Consider the following 15,545-nt stretch of genomic DNA (forward strand, 5'->3'; position numbering starts at 1 on the left):
CATTACTACAGCTTCCATGAGATGTAACGGGCAATCATCTAACTTTTAAGTACTTACAGATTAACTACTACCTCCCTAATGGTATCTTAGTTTCCTCTTCCTTTGTCACCATTACTTACATCTATATTTCTAGGTTCCATCCTTTGCCCTTTACTATTCTCATTTTACATATTCATTCTGAGTATTCTCATGCAGTTCAGTATTCCAACTATCTTCCATAGTGCTAATGACTTATAAAATATTCATCTTTATAGCCTAGAGTTCTTTCCTGACCACCAGATCAGCATATTCAGCTGGATCCTGGAAATCTCTATCTACATTTGCAAAGGCACCGCAAACTCAACATGCCCCTAGCTACTACATGTTTTCCCCAAATCTATTCTTCCTCCTATATTTTCCTTCTGAGCGAACAGTAATACCCCTACTAAAAGCCTGGAAGTCATCCTTTAACCACTTCTTCTTCACATCCTTAATTTAATTGATCATTTCTTCACTATTCTCTCTCAAACCCATCTAAGTCTTTCTAGTGCCTCTGTAACTTTTTGTTATTCATTCCCCTCCTGACTCAGCTCCGGGAAGCCTCTCCAGACCATCCTAGTGTAGGTTAAGTGCCCTCTTAGGTGCCCCCTAGCACTATGCACTCCTCCATCACACCCTACGAAATGCTGTACTAAGACTGTCTATTTTACTTATCTGCTTCACCGATTAGATTCCAAGTTCCTTGAGGACAAAAACTGTCTTATTCTTTTTTTTTTTTTTGCAGTACGCAGGCCTCTCACTGTTGTGGACTCTCCGTTGCGGAGCACAGACTCCGGACACGCAGGCTCAGCGGCCATGGCTCATGGGCCCAGCCGCTCTGTGGCATGTGTTATTTTCCCGGACCGGGGCACGAACCCGTGTCCCCTGCATCGGTAGGTGGACTCTCAACCACTGTGCCACCAGGGAAGCCCTGTCTTATTCTTTGCAGTCACATTGCCCACTATAGTATCCATAGGCTCAGTAAATATTTCTTAAATAAATGAATAAACCCACTAGGCTAAGCTTCTATACTGCTAAATATCTGACTGGCCCACTCCATTATCATATAAAGTTAGGCAGAGTAATCTCTAACTAAAACCACATTCTTACTTTCTTTGTGAGTGAGTATATAAGTGGACATTAAAATCTGTACTGCATTTTTTTTTCAAATCGCATATCATTAATCCCAAAGAAATCCAGAAGTTCAAAGCTACAGTGAAAATTAAAACATTAATGGCATAAGGAAAATAATACTAGAAAAAAGCACCCAATAACCTCAGACTCAGAATAAGAAATGAAACAATACTTCAATACTACAGAAGGAATATAACTTGCCATTTTGATTCAACAAAAAAAAGAGTAATTTTGATTTTCTTTGAAACAATACATGTAACTTCTCTGGATTATACATCTCATAATGTAAAGAACATCTTTTCCCCTCAGCATGTTTAATGTTGAAATGTCTGCTTTTTAAAATCAGTTACTTAACAGGTAGTTTTACAAAAATTCTGGTATGGAAGAAAGTGGCTTCTGAGTAAGACCTGACTGACTCAAATGTTAGCAAATGCCTAAAACTTGGGAAAACTGCTTAACTTCATGGAGTGTGAATTTCCTAATTTGTAAAATGTGATTAATATCTACCTCATGCAAGATAAGTGATATATGAATAGTAAATGCATTATAAATATTAATTATAGTATCTCCAAATCCCCTTGACAGGAACTAACTTCTCTCTTTTTTATTATAGTCGATTTACAATATTATGTTAGTTTCAGGTGTACAACATAGTAATTCAATATTTTTATAGATAGTACTCCATGTAAAGTTACTATAAAATAACAGCTATATTTCCCTGTATTGGACAATATATCTTTGTTTCTTATTTATATTATACCTGGTAGTTTGTATCTCTTAATCTCAAACCCCTATCTTGACCCTCCCCCCTGCCCTCTCCCCACTGGTAACCAACAGTGGTAACCATTAGTTTGTTTCCTTTATCTGGGTCCGTTTCTGTTTTCTTATATACATTCATTTGTTTTCTTTTTTAGATTCCACATATAAGTGATAACATACAGTTTTCTTCTTTCTCTGTCTGACTTATTTCACTAAGCATAATACTCTCTAGGTCTATCCATGTTGTTGCAAATGGCATAATTTCGTTCCTTTTTTATGGCTGAGTAATATTCCACTGTATATATATTCAAAAAGAGTTGATACACCATCAACACATTATAACCTAAATAATTAAGCATAAAAATACATTCAAGTTTTCTCCTCTTATCCCCAATGAATGACATGGTGCTTTAACTCATAACCTTTATTACCTTTCCAGTCTTCAATTGGAGTAATCAGTCCATCTTAACTTCACTCTCCTGTTCTCATAAACTTCATGCTGGCATACACCTTTCTAATGAGTTTCCACTTTACGGACTAGAATAGCAGCTGCTTCTTATCCTCATCACCTTCCATGAAACCAATCAGAATCATAGTCAGTATAGACACATGGTTGAAGGATGATGGAATGAAAAAAAGGTGAGGAATCTCCTCTGGCAGGAATATACATAATTATATAGAGTTGCTATTAGGGTAACTATTTAAATTAAATATTAAATAATTATTTATTCAACATTAATATTAAATATTAATTTAAATATTTAAAGTTTAATAATTGTCCAAGCAATTCATGGTTAGAATGTTAGGATGAATGATTCCTTCTTTCCTAAAGAGAAGGCTTTCAATAATTCTTCAGGTCTCACTTCAGAGAAGTTTTTCCTAACCACTTTATATAAAGCAAACTCTCCCAATTTCTCTCTAGGTACCCTACATTTACCACTTTCATGGCCTTTATCACCATCTCTTCTCTTCACATTCCCTCACTGGAATATAAGCTTTATGAGGGCTGGGATCTAGTATCTCTATTGCTCTATGCCAAGCACACAGTAAACTTTCAGTGTGTTTAATTCCTGAATAATGGAAACGCTGAGGAAGAAGAACAGACAAGTGAAGACATTTCCCACATTCCAATTTGGTAATATGGACCCTCTATCCATACATTGAATAGGATATGTTAATGACATTATTTTCATTATATCATACATCAATCTAGTCTGTAGGATAGTTTTGCAGACTGTTTTGAATATAGGGCCTGCCATGTTGTGTATCTGAGGCTTAATGAATGATTTTGATGAGGAAGAAGGAAAGTTCATATCCCAAAAGACATTCAATTCTATTCTTGTAAATGCATATACGCATTTAAAAACTCCTGCTACAGTTTTGTTTTTAGTAATTAAAATGATTATCATATATTAATGACTCTATTACATATCATACTCTGCTTTCTTTTTACCCTAGTTAGATCTTCATGGTAACCTTGCAAGGTAAGAATTATCATCTGATAAAGACTGATGAAGAAAACTGAGGGTCAGAGAGGTTAAGTAACTTAACTTGTCCATGGTCCACAACTTGTAAAAGAAAGTAACATTCAAATTTAGGTCTGTCTATCTGACTCCAAAAGTCACAATTATCCCGCAGGGCGAAGTAGCCTGCCTTTGTTCTAACAGACTTAATTTCACAAAACTCCTACTTCTCCACATGTTGCCAAGTTTAGGATATGGAATGTAGATCCATATTCCCAAACTATATGTGGTGGTACATGTGGGCAAGTCATTCAGTCTCTGGGTTCATAGAACCATAGTACAGATGCATCTGAGACTATTCTTCCAGGAACAGACATACTTTAAATTCCTATGTATTGATACAGAAAGGCAAAAGGAGAGAGCCTGATTCCTTGATATAATATTTTTCCATGTAGAGGAAACTACCAAGTCTTATTTGGCTTGATTTTTACAAATTCTCTCTCTGGCCCTTAGGAAGCTTTAGTCAACAGTCTTAACAGATGTAGAAAGGGATGGGACATTCCAACACGAAGAATGTAACCATTAGTATCTGCCATGAATAGGAAGGCTACTAATTGTTAAACAGCATACTTTAAATAAATGACGTGTGAATAAACTCCAATACAAGACATCAGAATGTCCTCTGTAGCCTGGAAACCACATTCCCTGGGCTACAAGGGTGCTGAATTTGGAACTGCTACTCCAAGTCTCAAGAATGTTCCAAGTGCTGTCTGATATGATTGTGGCCAAGGCACTATAGAAGAAAAGATTTGCTGGGAAAACTTTTCGACTTCTTCCCTGGTGTATGCAGGGCTTTATAGAAACACAGTGTAATGGAGTGAGCACTAAACTTCCAAGGACACTGGGGCAAGCAGTTCCAAATAATTAAGTTACAAAATGGCAACCAGAATCACCAGGGATTCTGTAAGCCTGGAAGACTGTGCAGCCAGAAAGCATCATGATGCCATATGTTAGAGCTCCTTACTTCTGTACTGGCTGCCTTTGTTCATGCACAATTAAGGCTGTGCAAGTTGGTGTGTGCTACATCATAAGATGGAGGACCAACATCACCGTACAAGCCTGTTCAGAAACCTAACAAATGCCAGGTCAAGGGGCTGCTGGAAGAAAGCACACTCCCTTTACTACAGTGTCTGTGCAGCTTTCAACCTCATGCTGTTTTCTCATTCTTTTTTGGAATGCAAAGGAAAGAAATCAGGTGAAATTGCAGGCTGAGCTAGCTGCAAGGAAGCTGAGGACTGAGGTGGAGAGCGGAGTATTCACTCACACAGAAACCCTTGGGTGTCCTTTTACAACATGCTGCCAAACTGTGTGTGGAAAGCTACCAAGAGTTCAGCATCTGCATGTCCAGTTTGTGCCCCTATTGTATAAACTCTCCTTCTTGCATTCATATCAGTAAATGTAGCTTGGACTTTTTCTTAAAGAATTTTAAGCTAATAATTAATGACCTTGGGATCGTTAAAAAAAATTCTCAGAGATCTCTATACCTACCCTTAAGTACTGGCACTCTGGTATTCAAATACGTTGTGCCAAAGACTTTCCCCTCATCATAAATTTTCATTTACAAGGCCATGGCAACAGTCCTAATGAAGATTAATTACTGCAGTACATTCCATAAAATCTGCCCAGTTCCCTTCTGATGGTGAGGGCTATTGCATATAGAAATGGAACTGAAAATGTATCATGTCCTTAATGTCTCTTTTCTAGCTGCTCGGTACTAGAAACGGATCTGTAAAAACAATTTAGTCAAAGAAAAGATTGACTGGCTCAGCATTCATTACAAACATAACTGCAAGAGCAGATGATATCCTCTTTGATCAGAATTCTAATAATCCGAAAAGGTTGGGGACTGTGAGAAGGCAACAGTACACAAGGGACTGCAATCACACTATTGATCCATGTACGTGTTTCCTTCTAAAAAACACAAACATCATTTGGGATGGGGAAAAAGTTCTGGCTCCCCCAATCTCTATTTTTTTGGTTTATAAGCCCACTTAAGAATCTGATGAAAATTCGTGACACTTTTTCCAGATAAAGGCACGGGAGTGTCTGCTACATGCACACCCAAACCATCATTTTGCATACAATTTCAAGATGTTTGAGATTCCCCTAAAGTTCATCCATAGAGTTCAGGTTAAGAACTTCTCCTCTGCAGTAATTTAGAAGACACATGATTTCTCTTCTCCCAGATTAAAAAAAATATTTAAACACTCATACAAGTTGGGTTTATGTTACGGATTTTTCTTGCTACTAATCTGTATGTAAAATATTTCTGCTCCCCAAAAGCACAACAGCTTTTTTCCTCAAACTACTTCCACTGATTAGTTTTTAATATTCAAGATCATCACCTACCCAATCATGTCCCCAGTGTTCTAGCTATCTGGCAAAATTAAGTTTTACAGTTTAGACTAACTCTTCATTAGTCCTTCAAATGATTTCAAGAGAAAGAAAACCCAATGTTCAACAAAGTTATCCATTAAAGAATTACTTATAATAGCAAAAACAAAAGAAAACAAAACCAAACAACTAAGCATGAGTATGACCTAAAATTCTAAAAGAGGAATGGATAAAGAAATTATGACATAACTAAATAACATAATATAGTCATTAGGTATTAATGCATTCTACATGAAGCAATGTGAAGTAAAAAAAAAAAGGGTGGTGTCATTCTCAAGGATGGTCCTGAAAAGTATCATTTTCAACAGTCTTTTCGGTGAAAGCAAAGTCAACATGCACCATAATCAGGGCAGCAGCCAAGAGAACCCTACTAGATGTTTCATGTACTAGGTGAACCTACTAGGTGGTTCACCTTGGCCTCATAGCATCCTGAGCCATTCATCCATCTTCTTAGAGATCCTAGTATTTCTAAAACATGACAAACCCACCACTGTCACTGAGTGACAGTTATTCAATGGGTGGCTAAATGACAGAGGGGTAGAAAGCACAGGGCAAAACCTGAGACTGCAAGTAAGGTCAAGCTGAGAGCTTCCTAAACCTCAAATTTCTCAAAATGTGTTTTCCCCATCCCAACCCTCACCCCAGAAAATAATGCCTTCCTTCCTCAATAGGTAGCAACCTTTCCCCTAAGAGTCCCAAGACAAATAATACTGCCTTCCCACTCCTCTCCCACCTTCCCCACTCCCCCCTCCCTGCTACCCCAACAATCTGCCTTGGAAGTTTGTCCATTCATGCTTCACATCACACAGGATATGCTTTTGTTTTGTTTTAGGGCAATGGCAAAAGGGAGAAAGACAAAAGGAACACACTTTAAAGAAAGTCAAGTAAATTAACTCTTCTTGTTATTCACAATTCATGTTAAGTGCTGATAAAAGCTTTATGAACTTTGATAGGTCATGAACTTTGTATTTCACAAAGAAGAAGAGGTGATTGAGATTTACTCTTGAAAGCTGCTAGGCATATTGGAATCAGAGATAATCTCCTGAAGTTAAAAAAAAATAAAAGGAAAGAATGGCAGGCACACAATAAAGTCAATATATCACTGACCTGAGCCAACTTCTTTCCGTATCTACCACCCACAACTAGATTCACCAATGAACACTGGTTCAAGTAAGTGAAAACTATACCCAATCCTATTTAACAATCACCTAGACTCTGAGTAAAAAAAATCCCCTTAAAAAATTATCCCCTATATTTAGTGCCAACTATGCCACCAATTAATATAAAATACATAATGTATCATACTCAGCCCCAACCAAAACCAGTTAAGAAAGGAAAATGCTTTCTGGGAATTTTCCTTCCCCCCAAGTTTATCTTTAATGCATACATATTTCTTTTCCAGGTGAAAAGCCTTCCATGTATTACAAAGCTGACTGTAAAGTCATAGAAGAGTAGTTGCTGGGCAAAATTTACTGAAGAGTTGTCACAGAACACTAGGAGAAACCATACAGATTAAAGTGGTTCATCTCCTTCATGTAAGAGATACATGATACATGGGCAAGTTCACTCAAAAACAGAAAACTAGTATAAAACAGATTTTTAAAACAAAACAAAACCCCCAAACAAATGGAAAACCAGACAAAAATCCTTGATCAGCCTTTTGATTCAGAGCTGTGTCAGGCTAGGCAAAAAGAACAGCTAATTATATTAGATGTGAAAATTTACCCTGTACAGGAAAAGGTACCAATCCATATAGAGCTTTTCATGTCTAAATTATGCCAACAGTCTCAGTACAAATTACACGTGAGTGGTCTTATACCACCTAGAATAACCTATCAAATACCCCACCATATAACAATTCTTTATAAAGCAATCTTACTCAGAGACCGTGTTCTGTGAAGAAAAGATTGATATAACTCAGTAACAGTCTAACCACAACCTTTTTCTTTCCCTTTTTTGCTTGAAAAAGGTTAAGATGATAAATATTAAAAACTTAATTTGACTGGATAATGAATATCTGGAACATCCAGTTGCTTCTTTTTCATCATATTCAATACTTCGCAAATTTTCACATCATTAGCAATTCACATGAAGATGGCCATAATCCAAACATAATGAATGCTACTAGATATACAAAAATTAATCTTAGATTACATGTTCAGGACCAAATCTCTCTCAGCTTGTGAGGCACAGCTAAAAGGAACACTTTTATTGAAAGAAGAGTTTAACTGGAATATGGTTAGACACTTGTCTCACTTCAAAGGCCATATTCTTTAGAAGGGCAATTTACCCTTCTCCCTGCTCTCTTACAACTTAAACTTACTTCAGGTTTAGCTTAGCCATCACTCCCTTCAGGAAGCTGTTTCTGGTTTGCCAAGCCCAAGTGTTAGGCCCATCACTTACGTGCTCATCCATCCCTCTCCCCATCACCTCCCCGAGTGCACAAATCACAGTACTTAACCACCATGTTGTTTTGTAATTGCTTGTTTATCCATCTGTAACCTCCACTGAACTAAAAGTTCTGTGAAAGCAGGAAAGGTATTTTTCTTGCTTAATGTTTTATCCTCTGTACCTGCACTATGCCTGGCACAGGATAGGTACTAAAAAAATTCTTAGTTGAAAGAATGGATGGAGGAAATGTGACAAGAAGCCAGAGACTACAGATCAAGTAGATATTTTTTAACTCTTAAATAATCAGAATGTGATTTAAATAATGCAGAAAGTTGCTTCTCCAGCTCTTGGCATCACATATAGAAGCTAGTCAAATATGTTTATTGTGAAAGCAGTATAACTCTACTATATGGACTATTTGGGAGATTAAGAAATGAAAAATCACTTATGAGCACAAAGATAATTACATGCAATATTCGAGGTCTTATGTCCTCAAAAGGTATGAAAGTCTATATCAAAACTCACTGGAGACAAGAACACACGATTCTGTGTAGTTCCCTGCAGACCAATGAATTCTCTGATGTCACAAAGTCCACTGCAACAAAGAGCTAGGTTTCCTACTAAATTTTCTGTCTATTTTAATAACAATAATAATAACAACAAATCCCAATATCTTGTATTAACTCTACCTATGTTAGTTCCGTAGAAGGAATCAGAAATGAAAACCACAGAGTAAAACACAGCATGGACCAATTTGTAAGATGGAAGAAGATGAGAAAAGAAAGCAGAGAGCATCAAAGCAAGCTCTCCCTTCTATACCTACTTTCAAAAATAGCGCACAAAAGCTTAGAGCTTCCAATGGAATTCAGGCATCTGCTGCTGACTAACCAGCTAACATTCCTTCTGTACGATGGGTAGATTACCCACTCCCCTTATTTCATAGCTCTGTTTCTAAGGATAAATGGAGCTATTAATGGCAGCATTCTTAAAGTTCCTTAAAAGGAACTCAGGGTCATATAATTTTCATTGTCCCTGGGACCATATTATAAGCAAGGTATCTCTTTTTGTCATGCTAACTTAAAGAAGTTGGATCTTATATATGAGAACCTCTTGAATCTCAGTGTTAGAGATGACAATTCTGATAATTCTACAGAGGGTTAAGGAGGGTTTAAATTCCACTGTGGCTATATACTGAGCTGAGGAGGAGGACAGAGGTACAAACTCTTTAAAATCCTATCAGACCTCCCTGAGGAGGAATTACTGACCCCAAGTTCAGTCGTTCTCCACTAAATCTGGCTATCCTTTGCCTATTTCCTACTGACTAAGTGTCTTTCCATGTAGAGAGACAAATGTGTTAACTGTGCTGAATATCTACGGGTGTCACCAAAGTGAAGGAAAAAGAGACATAGAAAGGAAACGTTCAAAGAAATTAGCTCATACTAGTTAGTTTGGGACTAATAGCCACTTTCTAATTGGCATAACCAGTCCCATACAAACTCATATCTGAAAATGCTAAATTAATATCCAGAGAATAACCTACTGGCAGAGTGAGGATGACCAAGAGGCTGGAACACTAGCTGTCCTACAATTATTGAGCAGAAGCCAGAAACAGTGCACCAAATAAAACCTGTGAACAAGCCAGGAGGATCCTCTAAAGCTAACATCACAAAATCTTAGCATTCGGTCATGTCCATGAGAGGCAAAGAAAAAAAGATGTAGCAGAACTGGAACAATATAGGAAGATAGAATTGGCGCTATTATTATACACAGCAGAAGTAATTACTACAGTCAAAATTCTAGTGTACATAAATTTACTTGTGAATGCCTCTTCTTATCCAAAACAATGTGGTTTTAGTTTACATATATCTTTATTCATTGCCACTGAGGTAATTTCAAGAGAGAAGGGAAAATTAGAGTATAAATAGAAATTTCACATGTAGACTATTACTTGTAACTTACCCTAAATCCTACCTTCTAGTCCAGGAATGGAAAACAGGTTTTATCTTGTGTACCAATCCCGATTGATTGATGGACCCTGTTTGAGAAGGACTGCTAGGACTAAATGGAAAGGAATACAGACAAAGCCTATCCTGGATGAGGGATGGGGCAATTAAGCACTAGTAATACATTCTGCCATCCTGGGTCTAGTCCATTGGTTCTCAACTGTGAGAGATTTTGCTCCCCAAAGGATACCTGGCAATGTCTGAAGATACTTCTGGTTATCCCAACTGGGGAGGTGCTAGTGGTAGAGGATGATGCTAAACAGTCTACAACCACCTCAAACTCTCCAAAACAAAAAATCATCTGGGCCAGAATGCCAATAATGCTGAGGTAGGGCAACCATGGTCCAGTCAAATCTATCCTATGGTTAGTCCACGGATCAGGTCTTCAGCCAAATAACATTAAATTTGTCTTGAGGTAGTTTTCCTGAGCTACCTCTCCTAATGCCATAGTAATTCCAACTTGTCTGGAGTATTAGAACCAGAGGTTCAATTTGATTCAGGGAGATCACACTGACCTGTCCCTAACTTGTATTGTGATCACAGACAAATGATTTTATCCCTCGAAGCTGTGGCTTTTTCATCTATAAGAGGAGGGGGTTGGACTAGATAATCACTGTGCTCATACAAAGACAAAACTGCTAGGAAGCCCCTAAATGTACTAAAGGAATAAAGCCCTTGTTGATATTCTTTTCAACAACAAGATAATTTTTCTTCAGCCTAAGACAAGTTTATCAATTCCTTTCAATCTCTGCTAATATAGTTATCAGTTATGCCTTAACTTAAAACTATTTTAATTTTCATGTAATGCTTAAATATTTCCCATCTGAATGCTTGTCACTGAGTTAAGATGCTTTGGCATCTCTCAAGGTATTACTACCATCTTGTGCATCACCATTACACTACCAGAACTTGGATTCTTCCAGTTCTCCAACCATCTATTCTGTCATCTCTGGTATCATTTAAGCTATTAGGACCAATTATATAGTTGCTTATCATTATGCTTCTCTCTTTACTCTATAAATCTCCTTCATAAATCTATTAATCAACACAAGTATTTTAGGGCCTTTTTCTGTGCCTATGACATTAATGCTGGGGAGATGAGTAAAGGCTGGAGCTGAAAGTATTGGTATAAAAAGACGTATTTTCTAGCTACAAAGCATTTACAAGCTCATTAAGAGGATGAAACGTGAAACTATTTGAGAACAAGTCATATTAACTACGTGGTAGTAGGGAAATGTCACTATGAGGGTAAGAGATGCCAAAAGAATGAAATGAAATGTCTGCTGTACATAGATTAAGGATGACCCAGAAACTATCATGAAAAATGTTAGACAAAAATCCTTATGAATCAGATACAGAAAGATTGCTGACATCTTACCAGTGATTTCAAAGGTTGGCTCTATGTTTTAAAGGTATGTTAGACAGATGTGGAAAATATGGCCAAATAACAAACTGTAAGAACCAATTAAAGTTCCCTTCAGAAAGTAAAATTACACAGAGCATTTAGAAGTTAATGATATAAAGTTATACGTGTTAAGTTAGATCACATCTATCAAAATGGAGATCCCATAAACTACTCTGAAACAGGGACATTTATATAAGAATAAAAAGGGCAACAAACAACCATACTGACAGCTCATCAAGGTCTGGACATGTCTGAAGTAGAATATGCATATTTACTCTTAGAGGTCAATTTCTAAAGATTAGAATTATGCCCTGGACCTAAATTATTTAACCCTTATCATTTAAATATTTTTCTAAATCCTAATAAATTATTTTCACCTGTGGTGCTTCTTGTGGTAGTAAATCTATTATGTCCATTACCTAGTTGTCCAATAGCAAATGTCTCAAGTTTCTGGCATCACATGGGAAGACTGCATTTTGGATAAGTCATTTTCACTATTATAAAATAATACTATGTTTAAATGAGCACAATATTAAAATAAAGAGTAACTCTGAAATGATCTCTCTATAGCATTTTTCTCTTAAGGGGATAATCTTTTTGAGACCTTTTTATAATGCTCTTAGTTAAAACTGGATTATAGCTCTCTGTGGCCTATTTTTTCAACTCCAAACTTTTCAGACTAGCAACTTTAGGGGTTCCAACAAGCTTCCTCTCCCTTTCAACCATATTAACTTCATCCATCATTAGTACCTCCCCCTTGTGCCTAAATAGGCTCATTGATTTAGTTCAGTCATGAACCATGCAGTTCAATATTCTCAACTTTTAAATCAACAGAATCTCAATTTAATCTAATACATAGTACTCTGAAAACAAGTGCTGAGCAAGTCATTCAATTCATTACATTTCATCTATTTTGGGCATGGCAGCAAGTAAGTCCACATTAAAATGAACAGATTCTAAATTGAGAGAATTTGTCAAAGGCTGTTTATGTACGAGTTTTCCATTATTTTATGTGTTTCTTACTTAATTTTACATCAAAGAATGTGAAAGTATAACTGCCCTTTTAAAAAAATTCAGAAATAATTTTTAACAACAATCTCAACAGTGAATCAAAATAAAATCTTACCTCTGTTTGCACTAAATATACCCTAGTGCATCAAATACTTAAGCATAAAAGATTCAGAAAGAGAGAGACAAGAAGAGAATAGACCAAGAAAAAGATACAACTCTCATATCATCCATATATCTGTTAACAGGAATTAACAGAAACAGTAGAAGGGCCCCTAAAATGACGAGAAGAGCATGAGATGTTTGTCTCCACACATCTTTTGGAGTTATTAAAAGGAGAAGACCCATATTCTTAATGCCACCAATGGTAGAAACATACCTAATTTTGTTTTCCATATCTTCATTATCTGATTCTTCGGAGCTTCTGTACTTATCTGGATCTGGAAGTGTGCTTGGATCAAATCCATCATTATCATCATCACTCCAATCCAGAAAGGCTTCTTCTTCAACTTTAGCCTAAGAAAAGGCAAGGGAAATTGTCGTTTAAAAAAACAGCTCATAAATAATCAGGTCTTATTTCTAGCCCCAAATAAATATCCCTAACTGAGATCCTCAAGTTAGAAGCCTTTTATTCTGGCAAAAGCCTCTATGTGACTTTCAGAACCATAATCATTTGCACTGAGAAAGAAAACCCATGTCATTTCAAAAGTAAAACAAAATATGGTTCAAAAAGTAAATCACTATTAAGTCCCTTAAACACAATATGGGACAAATTTGACAGTTTAATTACTTCCATGTAACTCAACTATCAAAGAAATAAAGTGTAAAATAAATTTGTTTTAGTGCTCTTGTCCACTACGCAAGTTTCAAAACTACCAAAAATATTAGGTAAAAATGTAAGAGGCCAGACGAGAGAGTACAGAAATATCTGTCTGATAATTTTTTGACCGCGATAAATCTTAAAACAACAATCAGATCTGTATTAGCTCATTAATAGTGAAGGGCCTTCTAAATTCGAATTAAGTACAAAGTCACTAAGAACAATTAAAAAATAAGATAGAATACCAAGATACAGAAAGTTGGGAACTATCCAGTTTCATGCAAGTAGGTAGCTATTTAGGCTTTTTTACTTTTGTTTTGTGAGAACAAAGTAATGCAATGTTAAAATAAATTTACTACACATTTATGTAATGAACATCCCTTATAACAAGTTTATTTCTGGCAGATTGGTTTTGTCACCTGGTAGATAAGAAATACAAACAAACATTGTCACACGCATTTAACAGATTATAAGCAGTAAGCAGGACTAAAAAACAATTCTGGATGAATTTCTCTTAGTTTCCCACTTTTTAATTCTTTTTCACACCATATAAGACAAACTTCAATGATTCTTTGATTTCAAATGATTAGTGCTGTTTCCCAGAAACTGAATAACAACTCAGCATAGCATAGCAATTGACTGTGCAGCCCTCTACTGAAGTCTGCTTACATTCTTTGTACAGCTCTCCCTTGATAACCTCTAAACATGGCCAAAGAAGGAAGAAGTAAAGAAAATAAGGATTAGTCACTACTGCAAAAGTCCTTTATTGCTTTCTTGGTAAAATTCCCTGCTAAAAATAAAAGGTCTGGAAACAAATATCAGAAGGGAAGAAGAAAAGGCTGCCATCAGAGGCAGTAAGCAGTACAACTCAACAGCATACTACTATACGGTCCATTTGAAAATAATCAAGGATGTCAACAAAAATTGAATGTCATCATATACTGAAGAACACTAATCTCCCAAGCTACAAGGTATTTCCAATTTTCCAGTCTGGTGCTCTCAAAGGAATCTGTTATCTAAAGGTGGAGCCAGAGAATTACCAAAGTAATTCTCAAGCTTTTTTGGTCCCGGCACCTATACATTTAAATATATAAAGGACTCCAAAGAGCTCCTGTTAAGGTGGATTATATCTATTGCCATTTAATGTATTAGAAGTTGAAACTTAGAATTTTAAAAAATTCATTAATTTAAAAGTAATAATAAACACTACATTATTATATATTAACATATATATGGTAACATAAATAGTGTTTTTATGAAAATAGCGACTATTTCCAAAATAAAAGGGCTCTGTTTTACATTTTTACAAATTTCTTTAATGTCTGGCTCAGAAGAAGATAACTTGATGCTCATATCTGCTTCTGCATTCAATATATTGTTCTGGTTGAAACATACGAAGAAAATCCAGTCTCTCAGAGATAGGTAGTTGGAAAAGGGAAAAGTAATTTACCAGCCTTTTTAGAGAAGTGCAGTTACTCTCCTTTGATACTACAATAAACACTGATGAGTGGAAGTTTCTTAAAAAGTAGTTACAATGTGGAATCTGAAGCCATTATCAATAAACTTTCTGTACTCTGTTTCATTAAAATCCATTGGTCTACTTTGCACTTTGAATGGATCTTTTACCAGTGAATGATTTCACAACACTGTGCACCAGTCATGTGGAAAATACTGGTTCACTAAATTATGCATATCTTCTTTATATGGATCTTCAAATATTAACACATTTCATTATATAATATTTTTTAAAATCATATTTCTTAATATCATGGTCAATAATATTTTAAATGTCTTTCAAAGTATTGGGAAGCTACTGGTGGATATAAGTTTTCTAAAATTCTAATTTTTTCTTAGAAGCTTGAATTTTTTCATCAGCGAGAAATAATTTCAGTTTTTTCTTTGAAGTGTAGCAATAAGTGTTGTTTTCCTCTGGCTGATTTCAAAATTTTCTCTTTATCATATAGCAGTTAGACTATGATGTGCCTAAGAATGGTTTTCTTTGTATTTGTCTTTCTTGGGGCTCTGCAAGCTTCTTGGATCTATCAATGCTTTTCAGTAAATTTGGGAAGTCTCTGGCTATGATTTCTTCA

The 15,545-nt window shown here is 36.0% G+C and overlaps 1 protein-coding gene across 1 annotated transcript in view; it reads right to left on the minus strand.

Moving 5' to 3' along the window:
- The window catches only part of DDX10 (DEAD-box helicase 10), a 281,378-nt gene that overhangs the window by 22,043 nt on the left and 243,790 nt on the right, over positions 1-15,545 (minus strand). The window contains exon 17 of the mRNA XM_065881843.1: positions 13,015-13,151. Within this exon, the coding sequence (XP_065737915.1) occupies positions 13,015-13,151 (137 nt within the window). The remainder of the gene's footprint in view (positions 1-13,014; positions 13,152-15,545) is intronic.

The sequence above is a fragment of the Phocoena phocoena genome, chromosome 8 (genome assembly GCF_963924675.1).
Source record: "Phocoena phocoena chromosome 8, mPhoPho1.1, whole genome shotgun sequence".
NCBI classification, from domain to species: domain Eukaryota; kingdom Metazoa; phylum Chordata; class Mammalia; order Artiodactyla; family Phocoenidae; genus Phocoena; species Phocoena phocoena.